Source organism: Mesoplodon densirostris, chromosome 18, assembly GCF_025265405.1.
Source record: "Mesoplodon densirostris isolate mMesDen1 chromosome 18, mMesDen1 primary haplotype, whole genome shotgun sequence".
NCBI classification, from domain to species: domain Eukaryota; kingdom Metazoa; phylum Chordata; class Mammalia; order Artiodactyla; family Ziphiidae; genus Mesoplodon; species Mesoplodon densirostris.
The window spans coordinates 13,638,984-13,652,855 of record NC_082678.1 but is presented as its reverse complement, the minus strand read 5'-3'; the positions used below and the strand labels follow the sequence as shown (position 1 = coordinate 13,652,855).

General features: G+C 52.7%; 1 protein-coding gene across 1 annotated transcript; it reads right to left on the bottom strand.

Annotated features, from left to right (window-relative positions):
* Window positions 1-9,357: 9,357 nt before the first annotated feature.
* Window positions 9,358-9,933, bottom strand: TEX19 (testis expressed 19). Its single transcript, XM_060082703.1, has one exon. The coding sequence runs from the start codon at window positions 9,931-9,933 to the stop codon at window positions 9,358-9,360; it is 576 nt and encodes a 191-aa protein (XP_059938686.1).
* Between the last annotated feature and the right edge of the window lie 3,939 nt (window positions 9,934-13,872).

The following is a 13,872-nucleotide window of genomic DNA, read 5'->3' as shown; positions in this document are numbered from 1 at the left end:
CCCCGTTGTCTGCATCCCAGCGCGTGCCTGAGTGCACCAAGCTGTCCGACACCCGGAGCCCCGACCCCGCCCCTCTGGGCCTCCTCTCTCGGCCCGCGAGCCCCTCACCTGAGGCCAGTGTCCCGGTGCGCCCGGCTCCTCCACGCCCGCAGCTGCAGCTCGTCTGTGCGCTGTGGGCAGGATAAAACTGAGCGATCCCGGGGAGGAGCCAGGCGAGGAGGCGGGAAGGAGGATCCAGGATCCGCTTGAGGTTGGCTGGGCGCCCAGGTCCTATATTCAGGAAGGAAACCCAAGTAATGAGAAATCACTCGAGTTTCAGGAACTGCCCTGAGTTCACGGGAAAAGTTGATGATTTTCTTGGTAGTGATTTCCTACACTGCATTAGATGATCATTCTAAAGATAACAGCAGGTGGTTGTTTTTCTGGAGAGCCAATCCCTGGAGTTCTCCATCCTCAAGCTTCCTCAGAACAGATGCTTCTTTGGGGAGCTGGGTGGGTTCACTGCCCTTCGTGGATCAGGGGACCTGCCAGTCCCCTCCTGTGTGCACCACCCCCCCACACAGGCTCGCACCCAAGGGTCAGAGCACTGCCTGTTGAGACTCCTCAGAGCCTGATTCCAACTTGTCGGAAATGCAAGTTGGGTCCACTTGGAAGTAGGACTGGGGGTGCAGACAGGGATAAGGAACCACAATAAAGAGGCGCAGTGGTCAAGAGTTAAAAGGTTAGACTGCCCTTTATTAGCCCTCGAGCAGACGGAGCTCCTCCTCCCAGCTCTCTCTGCACTGAGGGTCATACCCAGGGTGGGTGTGGAGACACATCATGGGCAAACGAAGGTGACCTAGGGGCGTACCTGTGTGAGATCGTTCCCAGAGGGTGAAGGCCGATAGGTGCTGACCTTGGAGAAACATTGGAAGCTAGGGGTTCATTACAGGGGTTTGTACATTTCTCATGTACAGATGATTTTGGTGCTTATTATAAAAATCACTAAGATAAAAGTTTCTCTTTGAGACTCTGAAAGTGGGGAATAAGGGGAATATGTGAGCGTTAAATGGGTGGGGAAGGGCGGAGGTGTTTGAGTCATTCTTTGTTCACTCTAGTCTCCATTTTTCAAATTGCTGGAGGGAAGCAGGTGCTGTGGACTTGAATCCAGAATCCTTGGTCCATGTCCAGCTTTGCCAGCTTTGGGGGGCTCATCAGCAAGGCCCAGCTTTACTGCAGACCAGGAGGCAGCTGTTGACCCTTCATCCACTCGTTGTCACTCCCCACTGACCAACCTGCTTAAACTCGCCAAGCTTCATCTTCCTTGTGACAGAGGGGCAGGTGTACAGATGCAGCTTCAGGCAGTCTGGGTCCTGTGAACTTACACCTGGGGCAGTGGAGTCATGAGTCAATGGCTATGAGAAATAAGGGGGCGTGTGCAGGGCTGTGTCAGGGGATGGGGGGCAGGAGAAGGGGTTTGTCTCTATCCAGAGTGGGACGTCCCTCATCAGACCTGAGCTTCCAAAAGCCCCCTGGAAGGCAGGGGTGGGGTGGAGGCAGCGAGTCTGGAGGTGCTTGCCGTGGTTCCATGGGGGTGGGGAAGGCTCGGAGGTGTATGGAGAAGGGAGAGCCCACAGATATTGCTGGTTTGGAGGTGGGGTGAGGAAGCCTGGAAGTGCTCAGTGCCAGTTGGGTGGCACGTAGACTGCCCTCTTCCACTAGAACCCAAGGTGACCTGGTGGCAGGGTGGAGTAAGGGACAAAGACATGTTTCTAGGCCACCAGGGGAGAGGTCCCACAGGCTGTGGACCCATGGGTGGGAAAGTCCTTGTCAGGCAGGCAGTGAGAGGTGCCAGAGTAGGTGATGCCCCACTTTCATGAAAAGAGAGGAGGATGCAGAGCTGAGTTCTGGGGGACCCTTGAATTTTGCGGGTGGCAGAGGAGGGCCCCAGACTGGACAGGACAGAACATTCCAGCTGTCCCACAGGTGGAGCATCTCGGCCTTCAAGGAGGTCAGAGGGCAAAAGGGCCACCTCTTCAGCTGGACTTGGGCCTGAAGGTTGACCAACAACCTGGCATCTGAGCTAGGCAGAACAGGACAAAGTCCTGGACGTGCCAAAGGAGTAACCTTTGTCTAGTGGGCAGATAAACCTTAAAGCCAGTCATCCTCATGGGAAGGTGGCACCAAGGTCAGTGTGAAATTCAGCCCCTCCACAGAGGGGCACCGAGATTGGGGTCCCCAGCCCCATCCCGAGGGCCAACGAGGCACTAGAGAAAGGCCTCACAAATAACCTGGCCTGGGGACCAAAGTACCACATGCCATCCCCTTGCCCATCATGCCCACCTGGGCTGGAAGGAGCATCTGATCCCTAAAGCCACCTCCCAAATCAGTCCTTCCTTCCCCTCCCATCCAGCCCTGCCTAGGGTCTCTCAGATCAACGGGGGGTCCTGGGCAGGGGCTGTTTGAGGAGGAGGGGAGAAGGGTCCTACACACTGAGGGGCCTTGAGCATCAGCTGAGGGCTTAGTCTCGTCCCTACAAAATGAGATCCACTGGGACTTTGATGAACATGGGTGTCCTGATAAAGCATTTACACTTTTGAAATGAAACAGTTTGTATCGAAAGTAAACCAGTCATATGTCATAAGAAGATAAGCTAAGCGCTTCCCTGGTGGCGCAGTGGTTGAGTCCACCTGCCGATGCAGGGAACACGGGTTCGTGCCCTGGTCCGGGAAGATCCCACATGCCGCGGAGCGGCTGGGCCCGTGAGCCATGGTCGCTGAGCCTGCGTGTCCGGAGCCTGTGCTCCACAACGGGAGAGGCCACAACAGTGAGAGGCCCGCGTACAGCAAAAAAAAAAAAAAAAAAAAGAAGAAGAAGCTAAGCTAAAACGAACTGCGCTGTCATCCCTGGGACTCCTGTTTACTTCCCAGAGGTAACGCTTGTGGACACTTCCTCATATAACTTTTGAGAAGTTTTCTGTGTCTGTACAAACACACATGCTTGTTGTCCAAGGTGTGCATCTTTCACGTTTTTAGACAATCCTGGGACCCCGTCTTTGGAGGGCACTGGGCTCCCTCGTTGTCTTCCCTTCTCTTCTCTCAGAAGTTTCACACTAGAATCTCAGCCTCTGCTGAGAGGTGGAGTTTCATTTTCCCTCAGTTCTAGGAATTTGTAGATTTCAGTTCTGATTTCCTATCTAACTAAAAAAAAAACATTCAGCAGCATGTTCTTCATATTCCAGAAGTGCTGTGATGTTTATCTTTTTGTTGCCAATTTGTAACTTTGTTCTAACTTCTGTCCTCATTCTCTGGGCTCCCTTACTTTGACACCTTGACATTTTGTGCCTCGGTTGAGACACACACACACACACACACACACACACACACACACGTCAATTGTTATAAATGCCTCGGCGTCCTTGAGACATCCTTGTATCCTCTGTGGTCCCTCCCGTCAAGGTGATCGGTGGGGTAGTACAGATCTTTTATATACTTGACGAATTTTATCAGCTTAAGCTGATTTGTCAGTGATTGGGAGAGGTGGGTTGGAATGGCTCAGATGATGGGGAATCATCCATTTCTCCCTGTAGTTCTAGCAATCTTATCATATATTTGAAAGCTATTTTATTAGATGTAAAAATATTTAAGTTGCTGTATCTTCTTGGTAAGTTGAGCCTTTGTTATCAGATAATGACCCTTTTCACACTAATCATCCAATTTATTTTAGTCTCTTTTGTTTGATATCAGTACAGCAACACCAACTGTCTTTGGTTAAAATATTCCTGATAGGGCTTCCCTGGTGGCGCAGTGGTTAAGAATCCGCCTGCCAGGGGCTTCCCTGGTGGCGCAGTGGTTGAGAGTCTGCCTGCCAATTCAGGGGACACGGGTTCGAGTCCTGGTCTGGGAGGATCCCACATGCCGCGGAGCAACTGGCCCCGTGAGCCACAATTACTGAGCCTGTGCGTCTGGAGCCTGTGCTCCGCAACAAGAGAGGCCGCGATAGTGAGAGGCCCGCGCACCGCGATGAGGAGTGGCCCCCACTTGCCGCAACTAGAGAAAGCCCTCGCACAGAAACGAAGACCCAACATAGCCATGAATAAATAAATAAAAATTTAAAAAAAAAAAAAAAAAAAAAAAGAATCTGCCTGCCAGTGCAGGGAACACGGGTTCGAGCCCTGGTCCTGGAAGATCCCACATGCCGCGGAGCAACTAAGCCCGTGCGCCACAACTACTGAGCCTGCGCTCTGGAGCCTGTGCTTTGCAACAAGAGAAGCCACCACAATGAGAAGCCCACGCACCACAAGGAAGAGTAGCCCCGCTCGCTGCAAGTAGAGAAAGCCCACGTGCAGCAACGAAGACCCAACGCAGCCAAAAATAAATAAGTAAAAAAAAAAAAAAAAAAAAAAGTGCAATGCACAGCAGGGACAGGGGCGCCTGAGAAGGGTCCTTGCACACAAGGGGCTGTCATACCCACACTCCTGCTTCCAGGTGAGGTCCTCATTTGGCAAGAGGTGGGCATGTTCCCCCCACCTTCACTGGAGAAGGGAGGCAGCTCAGAGCCCACTGCCTTGGCAGGAGCCCAGGAGCAAGCCCACCCACCTGGAGCTAGGAGCTGGGCCAGGGTGGTAAAGCAGGAGGCATGGCTGTGCTGCCCCCCTGGGGCCGTTTGTGTGCCTGGTGGTGTCCCCTCATGGCATCCCCTCCTGGTATGCCCTCTGAGCGTCCTGTCACGGCTCCCCTCAAGGAGTCCCCTCATGGCTGCCCCCTCATGGCATCTCCTCATGATGTTCCCTCATGACATCCCCAAATGATGTTTCTTTCCCTCATGGTGTCCCCTCATGAAATCCCCTGATGATGTGTCCCTCATGGTGTCTCCTCCTGGCCCCCTCATGATTATCCCCTCATAGTGTCCTCTTTGTGTCCCCTCATGATTCCCTTCCTGGCATCCCTTCAGGACAGCCCCTCATGGCATCCCCCACTGTGTCCAGCAGTGGGATCCATGGTGGTGACGACAGCTGCCCACGTATGTTCGGTGGCTTTTCCAGTGCAGGACACTCCACGGCCTGTGGATGGGATCCTCATGGAGCAGAAGTTGAGTCAACGTGGCCTGTGCCTGTGTCAAATGTCTGACCCTCCCAGCTCACTCTCTGTACAAGTTTGGTTTTGCTCTGACTTCAACATGAACAGATTAAACTGAAATGAATATGAAAACTGTTTTTAACTGAAAAATGTGTTATTCATGGAGAGCCTCAGCCTTTCATTCCGATGACAGACAGTGATGAGCCTGGTCTCCATGAGGGCAGGCCGGCAGTCGCTGAGGCCACATTGTTATGATTTGCCCAGAATTTTTAATCCTCAGCATTTTTCCTTAGTTTCCTTTAATGTGTGTTTTTAAGGAGATGACATTTTTATAGGGTGATGAGAGGAAAAAAAAGAAAATCTACCAGGAGCATCCAGGTTTACGTCTTTCATGTTTGGTGTATTTAAGCAAAGGGGTCTCTGGCTCACGGGTTGCACATCCATGGGGCCGCCTCTCCAATTCTCAGGTGGGGCCAGAGCGGGAGTCTTTGTCCAGATCAGCACCACTCAGCCGAGTCCTTTCCGCCCCCTCACTTGCCACCCCCCACCCAGCCTGCAGTGACCCCGCCTGCCTCAGGCACCCACGAGACAAGGGGGTGAACCCACGGCCACCCTTTCCCCACACATGCAGGTGGCTGTGCTCACCATGAATTTGGAGGGCAGGTGGTCTGAAAACAGAACCTTCTGCAAGAAGAGGCGGCTTTTAGGTGTGAGGTGAGATGCACGTTTTGAGGTATCAGGTTTCGGCTGCTAGCCTCCCATGTAAACTTTCTGAAAGAAAAAAACAATATTGCTACATTCCAGGGAAACAAACACAGTAAACCCAGGTGGTCTGTGTGGCCCTGAGATGGGGCTGGGAACCCCAAAGGCTGGAGGAGTGTCAGCCAGATGCAAAGGCATTTTTGAGGGACGCCCTGCGCCCTCAGACCCCGCCCTGGGCCCGACCTGGTCACTGGCTTGGGGTCTGGCCTGTCTGGGGGCAACATTTCCAGAGGTCTGAGCCTCCGGAGCACCTTGTCGGGCCTTTCCCTGACCTCTCCCCAAGAAACACCAGAGCCTCCCACTCACGGGGCTGCTCAAAGCTGTGTCAAAGACCTTCCCAAGCAGGTCTCTGCTGACTCCACAGGGCAGCCTCTGCCCTTGCTGTTGCTGGTGAAACCCCCACTCCGGGGTGGAGGGGGCTCTGCTTCCACCTCCCCCACCCCCTAACTTGGTCCCCAGCTGCCCGGAAACCCACCTTTAAATGGCGACAGGTTATCTGCTAATGTGTCCGGCTACAGTGGCAAGGACATGCATATGGTGAGGAAACCCCCGTGCCCCTTCAGGCAAAGGGCTCTGTGGTTCCCACACACATTTGCTCCTTTCCTGCTCAGGGACTATGGTCTACACAACCCGCTGGGGCTTCTGGATCAGTCACAGACTCTGGATTCAGAAGGGGAAGCCCTGGCCATGAGGGAAAATAGTGGACTCTGAGCCTCAACCAGGCTTTGGACCTGCCCAGGGCAGATGATAATACCCACCCCACCTAGATCCCACCCCAGAAGGGCTCAGAACAGTGCTGGCCACAGCTGGATGTCGGTGCCCGGGCCCTCTCTTCCTGCACCTCCCGAAGCCATTCTTCCTACTTAAGAGTAACATGCAGGGGCCTCCCTGGTGGCGCAGTGGTTGAGAGTCCGCCTGCCGATGCAGGGGATACGGGTTCGTGCCCCGATCTGGGAGGATCCCATGTGCCGCGGAGCGGCTGGGCCCGTGAGCCATGGCCGCTGGGCCTGCGCGTCCGGAGCCTGTGCTCCGCAACGGGAGAGGCCACAGCAGTGAGAGGCCCGCATACCGCAAAAAGAAAAAAAAAAAAAAAAAAAAGAGTAACATGCAGACACCACACTTTAAAAAATATATATTTTTTAGACAAAAAATTCTAAATATCTACAGAAAAATGAATAGTACAATACGTACCAAACATCGATAGCACTCTGAGTTGTGTTACCGGTGATGTTAATTTTCCTCTTACTTATCTGTTTCCTAAGTTTTTTTTTTTTTTTTTTTGTGGTACGCGGGCCTCTCACTGTTGCGGAGCACAGGCTCCGGATGCGCAGGCCCAGCGGCCCTGGCTCACGGGCCCAGCCGCTCCATGGCATGTGGGATCCTCCCGGACCGGGGCACAAACCCGTGTCCCCTGCATGGGCAGGCGGACTCTTAACCACTGCGCCACCAGGGAAGCCCGCTTCCTAAATTTTGGGCGATGGATATGCATTATTTTGAAATAAGCAAACAATACTGGAGGTTATTTTTTAAAGGACAGTCTCTCAGTGCATGATGACCAGAGCGTGAGAAGATGGACTACGGAGGTTGCCGGTCTCCTAGAGCTCTGGTGAGAGATGTGACCAGGGCATGTGGATATGCTTCCACACTGCAGTGTCCTGGTCCCCTGGATCGAGAGAGGCAACAAGAGGTCAGTAGGTGGGCAAAGCAAATAAGACAAGGAGAGGTAGGCTGGAAGGGATAGGAGGCTCCCTGCACAGTGCCTCCCTTGGCACATCTGACTCTCCTCATTCACCACATTCTCCATTCTCAGGTACGTCTTTTTATCACCCATTTCCTTCCTAGAGTGGAAACCCCATCCCATGGAACCCTCCTCCATCTGTTTTCTGTACTGACATACCCCTTGTGCCTATAACAGTGCATGGTGCACAGTAGGCCTCATTAAATGTTTAGAGACTGATGGTTTCCAGTACCAATCACAGAACAGTCATCACACAGATGTGAAATGTTGACCCCAGAATTTACTGACATTCTATTCACCCAAAGGTCTGTATGGCACGTGCCTATGTCACAAGGTCATTGGTGTGAGTTACTGTGAATGTGAATGTGTTCGTGTGTGTTGGATCCAAAGTTCCATAAACCATGCCTGGGATTTTGACTGGATATTCAGTTGGTTATCAGACCATCTGGGGGAAAAAGGGAAAACAGACACTGCTCAGCATTGCTTCCACTCTTCCAGGAATACTTTCTCTGGGCCAATCCTCTGTCCTTCCCAGGAAATGAAATAGGAAAGACCCAGACAGGGTCACCTTCAGGCTTTCTAACCATCACTAACCTGGAAGCTATAGATTTTCTTAGTCACCCTGGTCAACTGTGACTGGTGAAGTGGGAGTTGCCAGGATTGACCTGTTCCTGAGAGGGAGAGGAAAGGAGAACCAACCAAGACTTTCTGAGGAAGAGCTCTGGACAACACTTGATGCAAAACTCTATGACTTTATTTAGTTAAAAATGACACACAAAGAAACAGGAACTAAATAGGCAAACTGCATAAAACTGCCAATATTTGAAACAAGGTTTCTCCCACCGCACAGTCCCCAGTGCTGATAACTGGGTCCTGTGGAACCCAGAGGCCAATGGGTAAAGGCAAGCACATGTCCCTATGGTCCCCAAACTCCAGCTTGTTCCTGGGAGTGTGTCACACTTGAGACGTCCCTCCCCACAGCCAGGGTGGGGCTGGTGCACAGATCTGTGTGCTGTTCCCCACTTCACACACTGCCGGCAACCATTCACCCAGCACATCCTGAAGAGCCTCAAATTCCTAACTCCATGACATTTGACAGAGAACTTCTCTCCCAGTTACAGGTGTTTAGGTCCCTTCCACCTGATGCTGTGGTGGATCCCATTTCTCAGTCTCTGGGCCACTCACCATTCTTCCTCCCCAGGCCCAAGTCTCCAACCTTTGCTAATTGCTAATTGCTAATAACCACCCTGGCTGTTGTGGAGGGGTCAGTCCTTCCCAGCTTCTGGTGTCCTGAGGAAGCCAGGACAATGGTGACTACTTGGGCCTCAGTTCCTCAGTTTAGGGGCCCTGGGCTGAGGGTCTGGAAACATGGCAGCTCCCCCAGGGCTGAGGCTCCCATGACAGCCAGGCTCTCCCCAGGCCCTCTGGGCCCACTGGTGCTGGGATCCCATCCTTGGGTGGAGGACTGTGGCCTAGAGGCCGAGTCCCCCTCCTCTGCCTCCCTCTTGGTCCAGGGTGAATAAGAGAGGATGGTGAACCCCCTCTTAAGCAGGGCTGACTCTGCAGGGACCAGCTCCTCATTCTGGCCTGGAGAGGATTCCAGAATGCTTAGCCTCCACTGGTGCAGGTCCTGCTTCTGGGGTGCATCTTGGGAGTCTCACCACCCTCACCTCATCAGGCTTCAGCAGCAGTTTCCAACACTGGTCTGGGGTCCTCAGGGCCCATCCTGGCTTCATCTTCCGGAGGTAGGTAAAGATGCAGGTAAAGATGACCTGCAGGTCCAGTAATGAGGCCTTGGCCTCAACAGGGTCCGTGGCCCGGGTGCTGCCCAGCTCCAATACCATGGGCTCCCGCCGGGATCAGGTCCACTTTGAAAAACCTCTGCCATGGAGAAGGGCTTGGCCAGTGTGGGCAGGAAAGGAGTCCCCCAAATCTCCAGGGAAGGCTTTGGGTCCAGTCAGCATCCTCAGCACCCAGGCCCAGGGGTGTGGCATCCTGAGGATCCAGCTCGGTGGGCACAAAGTGATCGTCCAGGTCCCCCCCTTCTGACTCCACGGGGCCTGACGCCAGGGTGCCCAACCCCCAGTCCACAGACCCACCCTGTGCAGGCTGCCCTTGGCCCTGCCCCCAGCTTGGTCCCATCCCCAGGGATGCCCCCTGCTCAGACCCTGCCTCAGTGTGGTCCATCAGCTCGGGGTCCCAATCTTCATCTTCCCAGTCTTGCAACTCCAGCAACTGTCTCAGGACCAGAAAGGCAGACTTGAAGCAAGCGAAGCAGACCCTTAGCTGGCTGCCATGTTGAAGCTGATACCTCCAGGACGTGTGGAGGTAGGACATGCCCTCCGCCTCACACCGCATGCTGACTGGGGGGCACATGGCCACGCCACCGACAGGACTTGCTGGGATCTTCGGGGGTCTGGCCCACAGGTGGGGCCACAGTGAAATGCTGGGGGGCAGGGAGGAAGGGGCGTGAGAATGAGGAGGAGAACGGGGAGGATCAGGAGGAGGACAAAGGTGTTTCCTGCGTGGGGATTTGGGGGGGGGGGATGAACTGGGTCCTAATCCAACAGGGACCTGCAGAGGTTGGGAGGGACAAACTTCTGGAATTATCTTCAGCTGATGCAAGCGTTCTGTCCTCTGGGAACTGCAAAGGAAAGCAGTGAGGTTAGGGCCCCCCAGCAGGCAGGTGGGAGCAGGTCCCGCAGGGACGAGTTGGGTGCCAGGACCTTTGGGGTCAGACCCGGCCCTTGCGCTCTGCCTCTGCTCAGTGTAGCTGATCTGGGGCCAGTGGGCCACACAGCCTCTCCCCCAGCCAACTCCCTACCCTCCCACCTCAGGGATTCCAAAACCCAGTCCGCCTTGCCTGATGGAACTGAAGGAAACTGAGGCAACCTGTCACAACCTGAGGGAACCTGAGAGAACCTGAATGAGCCTGACAAAACCTCAGGGAAACTGTCGGAACCTGATGCAAGCTGTCAGGACCTGAGGGAACCTGTCAGAACCTGAACAAATCTGACCGAATCTGACAGAACCCGAGAGAGCCTGACCAAATCTCACTGAATTTGACAGAAGCTGACAGAACATGACAGAACCTGAGAGAAACTGCCAGAAACTGAGGAAAGCTGTCAGAACCTGAGAGAATCTGTCAGAACCTAAGGGAAGCTGTCAGAACCTGATTGAACCTGAGGGAACCTGTGAGAACTTGACGGAACCTTACTGAACCTGTCAGAAACTGATGGAACCTGAGGGAACCTGTCAGAACCTGAGGGATCCTCACAGAACCTGAGAGAATCTGTCAGAACCAGTCAGAGCCTGACCAAATCTAACAGAATCTGACAGAACCTGAAGGACCCTGACAGAACCACCCCTACCTGAGCTAGCCCGTCTGGCCTGAGGCCACGCTGGACCACGTGAACTCTTCAGCCTCCAAGCCCCACACTCCACCAGCCCGCAGGCCCCAGACCCTCTCCTCAGTCCGAGGGGCTCTCTCCTGGCCGGGCGCCTCCCTCCTGTGGTCACCTGGGGGGAAAGGAGGGGACACAGCCTGCCTGGGTATATAAAGGGCCATTTCCCATAGTGCTCTGGGCTCATCTGCATATCTCCCATGAGCCTCAGCCCACCAGGAAATGAAACTGCTGAGTCATTCCTCTCCTCCCCTCCCCCCCCAACCCCGCCCCGCCCCGGAGACCCTGTGCAGCCCCCATGGAGGGCAGGCCAGTTTCTCCACCACTGTCCGCAGGGTGATTGTGCCTGTGATAGTTGCTCTTCTGAGGGCTGAGAAGACTGTTTCCATCCGTCTTTCAATCTGCAGGTTTCTGAAATTCTGTGGGCAAGCGTCTCTCTTATGGTCATTGTTCTATCCCTGGGTACCCTGGGTGACCTACTTGGTCAAGGGTCCTAGCCTTCTGTGGTTATAATAGATTCCTTCTTTGTACCTGTTGGTTAAAGTTTCTTTATGAATTTCAGAAACTGATCGATTGCCAATTATTTACATTTTAAGCACATTTCTGTCTCTTTGGCTCTTCTCACTTTTAAAATAAAGGCTCTTGGGCCTCCCTGGTGGCGCAGTGGTTGGGAGTCCGCCTGCCGATGCAGGGGATACGGGTTCGTGCCCCGGTCTGGGAGGATCCCATATGCCGCGGAGCGGCTGGGCCCGTGAGCCATGGCCGCTGAGCCTGCGCGTCCGGAGCCTGTGCTCCGCAACGGGAGAGGCCACAGCAGTGAGAGGCCCGCATACCACAAAAAGAAAAAAAAAAATAATAATAAATAAATAAAATAAAGGCTCTTTAAATGAGCCTTTAAGCCTCTTTCACTTTTTTGAAAATACGTTTTAACCACATTTTATACTTTTTTTTTTTTTTTTTTTGCGGTATGCGGGCCTCTCACTGCTGCGGCCTCTCCCGTTGCGGAGCACAGGCCCCGGATGCGTAGGCTCAGCGGCCATGGCTCACGGGCCCAGCCGCTCTGCGACATGCGGGATCCTCCCGGACCGGGGCACGAACCCACGTCTTCTGCACCGGCAGGCGGACTCTCAACCACTGCGCCATCAGGGAAGCCCCACATTTTACACTTTTGTGGTTCACCTTTTCACTCTGTTTAAAGTCTGTAGGTATGGTCGAATGTATCAATCTCTCTTTTGAGAAAATATTTTTTTGGTCTTTGTAAAGAACATCTTCAGTTCTCCAAGACCACAACGTTAGTTTCTTGTATCTTCAAATTATTCTTTCACATTTTTTTGTTTCTTTTGCTTCTTAATTTTTAATTTAAATGTAATTTGCTTTTGTAAAAAAAAAGAATGTAATACAAGAGAATAGGTACAGGTATCCCTCGCTTTTCAAAAGTTCTCTTTACGCCACTTCTTTTTTATGAAAGACCTACATTAATACCTGTTTTCGCTAGCCAAAAGAAATCCCAAGAGGATTTTTGCTTTTACGAAAAAGGTGATTGTTTCATCGCTTTATGCCATTTCAGCTTATGAAAGATTTCATAGGTAGGCTCTACTTGGATAGTGAGGGACACCTGTAGATGGGTTTTTTAATAATTGCTAAATTAATCACATCATTCAGTCCTTCCTTGTGAATTTCCAACCAGTGCATCCAACTGCATCTGCCACATCTACCCAAGGACATCTGACGAGTGTTCCCAAGTGAACAAGTTTGCATCTAGGCTCCTGGTCAGCATCTGGGTCTGCAGGAGAAGACCACCTCACTCTGGAATTAGATGACAATAAAGTTCCTTGGATCAGTGGTTCCCCAGTTTTGCTGCATGTTAAAATTGTCTTAGGAGTTTGAAAAATCCCATGTCACAGCATGTGGCAGACACCCTGAGATGACCCCCAGGCAGTCATGCCCTCCTCATGATTGGAGGGGAAAATGTGAGTTGCTTCTAACCAACAAAAGTGACAAGGTGATGGATGTTGCCCTCTTGATTACATTATTATATATATATGTACATTATTGCATATATTATATATTACACATTATTTTCTATACATACATACACTATCAAATATTTATATCTTTATACACATGTACATCATCTACATGTACACATATACACATGTACATGTTCAGATGCGCACTTGCTCTCCCATGGTCTTAAGGAAGGAAAGCTCTGTGCTGTGACTGGCTAGAGGCTGGAGCTCTGGGGCCTCTGGCCTTCGCCTGCTGGGCAGGGACTGTGAGGGACAGGTGACTGCCTCTGGTGGTTTGGAAGAGCTGTGGACTTGGAGGTAGAGGGACATTCTGTGACCTGCAGGGACACGAGGTGCCCCCTCTCTGGCCCCTCCCAGGGCTGGGACACTAACAAATAGCAGTGACCCTCCTGGTGACTTCTCACTTGTCTGCTGACCCTGGCAAGCCATTGCCTCCCCAGCATTAGTCTGTCCTCTATACGTGCCTTTATCACCACCTCTGGGCCGAGCACCCAGAGCAGAGGACTGACTTTGACTCAGGTCTCTGTATTTGTATTCAGAGAGGAAACTCAGAACATAAAACGTGATCATTTGGAGAGATATTGTCCCATTCCCTTCTCAATGCCCAGGGTTGTCAGGCTTTGACTCCACCCAGGATATCTCTGTGGCAGAGCCTGTGCCCCCAAGCCCTTACCTGACCCCAGCTGTCCCCTCCAGCAGATGAATAGTTCTGAGGCCTGGGGGGCGATGCCCCCACAGCAAGGAGGCCAAGAGTGGGCATCTGAACCCTGGCCTGTTGAACCTTCTCCTGCCACCCGACACGGGCTCACCATCGAGGGGCCTGCCCTCAGCCATGAGCTCTCATGGACTCCAGCATTCAAGGTGACAGTCTTGGCTCGTGG